The sequence below is a fragment of the Carassius carassius genome, chromosome 5 (assembly GCF_963082965.1).
Source record: "Carassius carassius chromosome 5, fCarCar2.1, whole genome shotgun sequence".
Taxonomy (NCBI): Eukaryota; Metazoa; Chordata; class Actinopteri; order Cypriniformes; family Cyprinidae; genus Carassius; species Carassius carassius.
In genome coordinates, this window is record NC_081759.1 from 38,249,896 (window position 1) to 38,258,807 (window position 8,912).

An 8,912-nucleotide genomic window follows, 5' to 3' on the forward strand; every position below is an offset into this window, starting at 1 on the left:
TTTTCTATTTTTTCAACATCGTTCTACATTAAAACATCAAAATGTTCCTTGGGTTAATAATATTCAAATTCACCCAGTAGTGCAATCGATTCAAAATGCACCAATTTTTTACCTTTGCTTTTCAAATCTTAATACAGATAATTTCCCTAAAGCTAGAGCGTGGTTATCAGATGTTTTATACAAGGTTATCAAGATTAGTTTTCCCAAAGATCCTGTTATTTAATGATAATTCTCAATTTTCTGTAAGTGAGAAAGAACAGAAATTTTGGCTAGCAGCTTTGACTGCGGCAAATAAATAACTATTGCTGGAGACCCCCTGATTACCTTTCTGCTAAGCACTGAATTTTTGAAAATACTATCTCTGGAACTGTCTCCTGCATGGAATAACCACGCAAAACCTGCGACTCTATTTGGAACTGGATTTCCATAGTCTCTAAGATTTTGGTCATTTAATCAAAAGATTCTGTTGTTAATATTATTACCAATTCTGTTTGTATCTTTTTTATATATATTTATTTAATCTTATATTGTTTTACTTTTGTATTTATTTGGGTCCTGGGGTGCGATGGGACAGGTGTGGGATGGGGGGAGGTTCTGGGAAGGCAGTGGTTTAATAGATTTTCTTTCTTTTGTTGTAATGTATTATTTGTGTGTTCTATCAAAAAAAGTAAAAAAAAAAAATAATAATAATAATAATAATGTACATGACATTCTTCTTAAAATCTAACAAGTATTTCCAGTTCTGGTTGACCTAATTAATGCAGCCTAAATATCCTTTAAGTGATTTGTATTACAGAATATGATAAGTGCGTTACGTGTATGCCACATGGTAGAGATGAGTCTTTAAACTAAATTTAAACTGACAGAGTGTGTCTGTGCTAGGAAGACTGGTACAGAAATAGGAAAAAAGATTTTATTAGAGTTGGTTTATTAAGAGTTGATTTTCAGATTCTAGATACTGAACCAGATTTTTTAGAAGGAATATAATGCGCTAAGAGCTCACCAAGTACTGACGACCTAAACCATTCAGGGCTTCATAACTAATAAGTAAGAATTACACTGCAACTATAGACTACAGTCAAATACTTACACATTCTTACATCTATAATAAACTAAACATTACAGTATTATGACAAAACAGCAACAATAATGTGACACACCATCAATAAAAAACAGCGTCAAATGTTCCTCTATAAGGTTGATATTCATAATACAGTAGTTAGTGGTTTAGTGTTTCTGTAGCATGCCCTACATGCGATGCAGTGTATCAACAAAATCTGAATTTTACTTGAAAGCGAGCATTAATTTGGACCATACAGGGCCCTTCTTTTTTTATGTTTTCAGAGTTTGGATTAGGAGTTAAAAGAAATGTTCCACTTGTCAGTTTGAGTAGAGAAAATGCTGGCATGCATTTTGTGGACATGGTGTATATTTAACAGTCCTTGCTGATGTATTTTAGAATTGCTACATCGATCTTTAATACCTGTGTACAATTCATGGGCAGCATTTTCTAAGCACATCAGTTCATTGTTGTGATCTGGGTCAGCCATCCATTCTTCAAACTGCTTATCCTCAGTAGGGTCACAGGGATGTTGGTCCAAGGGTGGAGAAAACACTGCTAGATTCCATCACAGGTGAACACTCTTTCTCATTCACTACACAGAAAAGTTTGTGTCTCCAATTCACCTCTGAGAAACTCCACACAGACAGTCCTCCTGGCTTATTTGGGGCTTGATCTGGGGACCTTATTGGTGCAAGGCAACAGTGGTATCCCTCGATCAAGCATCATTTCGCACTGACCTGAGTCATGTTCCATCCACTTCATTTTAATACTGCATCCCAAAAACAAATAGATGACCGGGCTGATTAAAGAGTGGGCTGTGGCTAGTGCAGTAGCTACTGGAAGTCCATATTTCAACAAACTTGGATCCAGGCTGTTGGTAACAGTGGCTTGAAGCATGGTTAAGAAGATCTGAGGCCCCCAGAACACAAAAAAGGCAATCTTTATAGCACAGATGATCTGTGCCTGCTCCTTGCAGTCTTTACATTTTCTATGAGCTGACATCAAACAGCTGAGAAACATTACCAAAGCTGGCGCAAGAAGCCCGATGAGAAATCTCATGATAACGACTGCCTTCAGCCTGGCAATGCCCTCTTGAGTAGTTTTCAATTCGTCCAAGTCATAATCATCAATGCACTGAGAAGATCGGACCTCTCTGGAATACAGTGAAGGACATGCCAAGATTGCTGCAATAGCCCAGGATAATGAAATCAGAATGATGTTACAGTTCTTGCAAAGATTCATGCAGTCAATTTTTAAAAAAGCAGAACTAATGCTCCAGAGACTCAGCATGGCTGCTGTGGAGAACATACTGCCATAGGTGATATAGGATGACAGCTTGCAACTTGCATTTCCATAATTCCATACAAATTTATTGTAAGCATACAGGAGCTGATAAACAATAAATGCACTGGAGACTAAGTGTGTTACAGCCAAAGCCGTAATCCAAGTGGAAACCGTTGGCGATTTCTTGTTTTTCAGGCAGCTGATGATAATGACGATGAAGTTGAGGGTGACACCGAGGATCAAGACAACAGAATATGTAATCAAGTAAATCATCCTGATCACATGTTGGTACTGCTTGGTTGCATTCTCCCTGCTTTCAATTTCTGCAATGATAGTATCATAGTCTGTGGAATTGTCTTCTCCAGACATTTTGTAAAGTCTGAAACAAAAAGATATAGATTAAAATGTTTCACTCTGAATAATATGCTGCCCAGGAACGGATATGTTCTGTTCAGTTCTTAGATATATATTTATATGTGTGTGTGTGTGTGTGTGTCACCTATTCTATAACCTGCCCCTTCCTGGACACTGAATAGGATACTATTGTTAAAAGAATAGTGCAGGCAAAAAAAAAAAAAAAGTTTTACAAAAGAGGTCATTGTGAACTTTTTTTAATGGAAAAGAGCTGTGACCATTATTCTAACCTTTTTTATTTTTTATTTTTTTATTTTGTCCAACAGAAAAATAAACACCAGGCTTAGAGAATAAATTAGAGAATTGTATTTTTGAGTGAACTGTCCCTTTTCTTATTTCTTATGTTAGTCATTGACATTGAAATCTGGCACTTTCGTTGGTGACCAATATATTAAAACACCTTACATTATAATTTGTGCAAAACATTAAATACTTAATAGTAAGACAATAATAAATTCATATATATCACAGAAAAAATATCTTAATTTAACATTAATTAAATTAAACATAAAAGCAAACATGGAAAAACATGATCAGAATTAAAGTGACAAAACAGCAACATCTGGAAAACAACACTGTTTTTTTAATCGTATTGTACATTTTTGCACACATAATTTACATTTAAAATCAAGTTACTTGAAAATATTGTAATGAATTATTACCATGATTCCTTATTTGGTCCAAATGCTTTGCTTCATGTATATTTTCTGCAAAATCCTCTTACCTTTGGCAGCAAAACGGCAGAATGAGTAAAATCAGAAATCTGTGACTATCTGCGAGAACGGTGTACTGAATATGAAAGTAAAATACGTGGCACTGAAAAAAATTTTTTTTATCTCTCAGCAAATTAGTTTTCGTCAGCTGCAATTTGAGCTGCATCACATCTTTGGTTCTGGACAAAGTCCAAAGGTTTTAACTGCACCTGCCGGATTGAAGTTAGGTGTTTTATATATATTACATATTCTATACAACGACTAAATTAGTCACACAACCACATGTGGAAACAAGTTTTATTTTTCTAAATGCAACCACGTTTAAAAGATTGTTTGTAAAGAGGATGAAAAGTACACATTTAAGTTTGTGATTCTAATATTAAAAGAAAATTGCACCTACATAAACAAGTCACATGTTAACACCACAACCAGATTTCATTTATTAAAACATTCCAGTAGCTTCACTTGGTTAGATTTCAAGAGCGCTTTAACACGTGCTTATCAATGTGTGAGGACTGCAATGATCTAAATTACCTTTACACCGTGTCCTAACCGCGACGTGATAAGATTCCGGCGACAAATGATCTGTCAGTTCACACGAGACGAGACGAGACGAGACGAGACAGAACATAAGCTGTATGCAGTTGTCCCCATCTATGGTTGTCCAGTCGTCGCAGAAACCGAGAGCCACAGAATCCTTTTGCTTGTCTTGTGTCGCGACTCTTATCAAACTCTCTGATTAACATGGAAAATAAACCTTTTATAGCGTGTACCGCATGAGTAGCGAGAACCACAATGTGCACTTGACACAAACTCAAAGAAGACGTGTGTGTGGAAACCGATTTCCTAAAAAAGCAAATCCTTGATTTCTGCAAGGTTGAAGGGGGCGTCGCCATTGACACTAGATGCGGGGTGTGTATGAAGCTTGGTGCTGACTGCTAGAGTTGTGACGTTCGCGAACGAACCGATTCTTTTGAACGGCTCATAAACATGAACGATGGGAGCCGAGTCGCGGCTGGAGGGGAGCCGTTCTTTCTGTCGTTCTTTTTTCCTATGCGTATTTCACACAGATGCACACAAATGAGCTCCTCCGCGAGACAGAACAGTTATAGGGGGAGGGGCGCACCCAGCGCAGGCAAACCCTTTATAGCGTGATGATATTAGTTATTAGTTGCGCATGTTCATTGCAGCTCACTTTGTTATTGTTCATTGACTTGAAGGGGCTGATGTCCTATTTGCAAAGTTTACAGTAGTAATAGTATGTAGTATGTAGACATTTCCATTTTATTTATTCTAATTTTATCTACTTTAAATATTTTTTGTTTTCTATCAAAATGTTCTTGTGTGATAACAATGTTCTTGTGTGAAAGTGTTTGTAGTAAAAGCTGTTTTGCACAGAAATTCATTGCAGCTGGCTTTGTTTTTGATGTTTATTCGTGAGTAGGTATTGTATGAATAACATAAGTCAACATAGCTTTACACACACACACACACACTTTGTACTAAAGGTAAATCCAAAATAGTGATGTCACTGTCTAAGCAGAGGGATTTGTGCAACCCTATGGAATATAGTCCACACATGACAAATGAGGTAATAATCAATATTTCAGAATAATTCAAACTCAGATATTGGTGTGTGATATCTGAGTTTTAATTATTTGGCTACAAATCTCACCTCATCATTCCTCCCAGTAATTATGTCCAGGCAAGGGCGTAACTTTGGGTGTACCATTGGGGGGGTTAAACTCGCGGCATATTTATTTATTTATTAATTTATTGTATTATTTTCTTGTGTAAAAGGTAACATGCTAATTTGCATAATTTAATTATGCAATCCCCCCCCAAAACGGGTGACTGTATTGGAGCAAACAGCAGTTACAATTTAGTGACATTGGTTCTACACAGTCCCTGGCACCCTCTGGCTTTACCTCATAGGACACTGGCAAACGAACATCTAGCCAGCCAACTCCAGTCAACAAAACAAATCATCAGCTAACTCAGTGTTTCTCAAACTTTTCTGCCATTCCCCACTTCAGAGGTAGGAAAGGGTTCCGAGCCCCACCTGTCCCCAATCACCCCAACAAAATGTTAATAAACTAGGCTTTAAGTTTAACTGTTAAAATGTATTTTATTAACATCACATTTTAAAAACTTAACATCAAATAACAGCATTAAAAAATTTCAAATAAAGAAAATGAAAGTGCAATTATATTATCACTTTGCATGAAATAAGACTCAAAATTAGATTAAAAAATAATAATAATTGTGTTTGCATTTAGCTTCTGATAACATCAATACAAGTGTGGACTAACATTAACCTAGTTGTGCTTTGATTCATTTTGACACTTTGCAAAATCCATGCAAAAAGAACAACAAAAAAACAAACAAACAAACAAAAATAAAAATAATCTCAAATTGAACCAGAGGTGGTAAATTCCTAATAATGTACGTATTTTTTTAGGTATTTTAATAAGATAGATACCTAAAATACGTTGCGCATACAGCTCAAGTAATGCGATCGTTATAAAGGTGTTTGAACAACAAAACACATCCACTTGCACATATTTGACAATCGGAATATCAGATATATCCTGCTATAGCTAACACATTTGTGAAATTTTGAATAAAAAAGGAAATAAAAGCAGATCATCAGTCATTCAGCACTATTGTGGCTACGGTGTGACATGCAATGAATGGCGCGTCTCCATGGGAACCATAAAGCGATACTACGATCAATAACGGTAGCCTTGAAATACTTTTAAACTTACGTGTGAAGAGGTTAAGTAACGTCAAGGCTTACATTTAAATGTGTCTTTGTTTTGAGTGTATGGTCAATAAATAACGGAATTTAAAAGATGGGCACAAAACCTGTTTGTCATGTTTCTATTCCCCACACTTTGAGAAACGCTGAGCTAACTTAACAGCTAACTTAAGGGTACCTCCGTTTGGTCAGGATTTTTCGTTTTTCTTTTTTTTTTCTTTTTTCTTTTTTTTTTGGCTGGTGTCGACAAACAATAAAAAATCGTTGTCTGGCTGCCTTTCAGTGTCCTTTTCATCTTTCCGTCAGCTTTCTCCAACCATTCATCCCATCGACTGCGCAAAATAGTGAACAAACTTGGTACAGAAAGCGGGTTGGGTAATACCAGAGACTTTGGTAATACCAAATCGGTGCGGTGGGCGGGGGGTACATTACAGATTATTTAAAATATGATACTATCTTTCTTGCTGGCAAATGAAATTAATAAAGAAAATGAACAAAAGTATTCATTCTGAATATTTCATATCTATTTTAATCTGAATGATGTGATGATATTGGGGGGGTTATATTAGCTGGATCTGATTTTTGGGGGGGTCATGACCCCCGTAACCCCCGTGCAAATTACGCGCATGTGTCCAGGATAAACTGAGATGCCCCCAAGCTGGCTTCTTAAAACTGACTAAATATTTAAAAAGAGCCAAAAGAGCCGTTCTTTTGAACGGCTCTTTGAAAGGAACGGATCGCGAAGATCCGGATCCCCTCAAAGAGCCATAAATCCCATCACTACTGACTGCTGAAGCAGCCTCATAGTGAAAACAGCCAATAACATTAATTAATTAATTAATTAAATCACTACTGTATCCCAATGACAAACAGAGTACACAAACGCAATAGAATTGTTGCACAACAGACACTAGATTCACCTACCACCGAAGCCACCACCTTCCAAGTTTGTTCCCTTTGGAATGACTTGTGTACAAATCAACACATTTGGCATGTGACGCGCTTTCAGGGTTTTTCTCATGCCCTCTTACTGCCCAAGTAGGAGTAGGAGCACAGAATGGAGAGAATTTGATTTCATTACCCTACCAGTTTTGGTAGATATTGTACATTCAAAGCTTTCTTCATCTAAAGGTGATGTCATGCCACCTTATCTTTTTAAGCAGATTGTTGCTACTGTAGGGACTATGGTATTGAACCTTACTAACAATTGCCACCTGTACAGCAGATTTGAAATATGCTACAGTTCTTCTATTATTTTAGGCCGATCTCAAATTTACCTTTTTAGCCAAGGTCTTAGAAAAAAGTGGTATTTAAGAAGCTACAAGCACATATCAATGTAAATTCAATTAATGAGCCATTTCAGTCTGGCTTTAAGTCCTGCGACAGCACTGAGACAGTGTTGGTCAAAGTGTTAAATTACATCTTTGTTTCACTGGATAATGGCGATAATGTTATTTTAATTCTGTTTAGACATTAGTGCAGCGTTTGATATGGTGGACCATGAGATGTTAATCAACTGCTTAGATCACTGGGTTGGCCTAATAGGTAATGTTTTCTCAAATGGTTTAAATCTTATCTCACGTACAGATTTTTTCTGTTGATATTGGGGGCTGTAATTCTTCAAGATTACATCTGCCTTGAGGAGTCCCACAGGGTTCAATTATTGCTCCAATTCTTTTCTCCCTTTAAATGCTACCATTGGGGGCTTTCTTTAAAATATAAAGTGTCATTCCATTGTTACGCTGATGATATGAAGATTTATTTGCCCGTGAGTGAATTAAATTCAAATTCACTTGACACTTTATTAGCTTGGTTACACGATGTTAACAATTGGATTGCTGCAAATTGTTTTAAGCTTAATGAAAATAAACCGATGTTATTGTGTTTGGCCCTTGAAAGCATGATGTGCTGCAGTGCTTATATGCAACTTCTTTGACTGGTTTTATTAAATCTAATGTAAAAATAAATTGGGATTTGTTCTGGATAGTGATTCAAAGTTGGACAGACAAATTAACACTGTGATGAGATCGTGTTTTTTTTTTTTTAAATCTATGTCTGTTCTTCAACTTCAAATTTGACTGTATAAATTTATTTTAGAAATGGCTGTCCCCACTCATATGGGGAAGAACAAGTTGGACAGAGAACTGGGGCCCGTTCTTCATACGTCCCTTATTATATCCGAGGTGAAATGTCAAATCCAAGATATCATTGCGCTTATCAGGATCTGGCTAATTCAGTTCTTCGAACGCAACTGCTGTTGATGATTAGTGTGGCTGGATTTCACAAGAGCAAGTATTTTGTTTGCATATGTTTGTGGAACTTCTTTAATCTGTCTAAATATCATTCAGTAATTGCAATATCTTCTGGTCCATATACTTTCCTTAGGAAGGTGTGCTAAATACTGATTAATGCAACATAAAAATACTATACATATTTCTATATTTAGTTATTGTATTAAGGAGTGACACTTTCATAAACTTTTCTATACCCCTTTGATTATATTACAATATCATAGTCAAGAGATCATGTTTTCTTCATCTCCTGCACTTTATCAAGCACTCCCATAAAAGCTGTCATCACTCAAATTAATGCACGACTCTACATTATCTGTGTGTAAGACTCTAATATAATTATGAAGTAGTTATTTTATGATGAATAAATCTTTCAGTGAGTAAAA

General features: G+C 36.2%; 1 protein-coding gene across 1 annotated transcript; it reads right to left on the minus strand.

Moving 5' to 3' along the window:
- Positions 1-1,072: 1,072 nt before the first annotated feature.
- On the minus strand, positions 1,073-3,577 carry LOC132141561 (chemerin-like receptor 1). The gene is made up of 2 exons (XM_059551195.1): positions 3,486-3,577; positions 1,073-2,726 (listed from the first exon to the last, which is right to left on the minus strand). Exon 2 carries the CDS (start codon positions 2,714-2,716, stop codon positions 1,721-1,723), a length of 996 nt encoding a protein of 331 aa, XP_059407178.1. The 5' UTR covers positions 2,717-2,726; positions 3,486-3,577; the 3' UTR covers positions 1,073-1,720.
- Between the last annotated feature and the right edge of the window lie 5,335 nt (positions 3,578-8,912).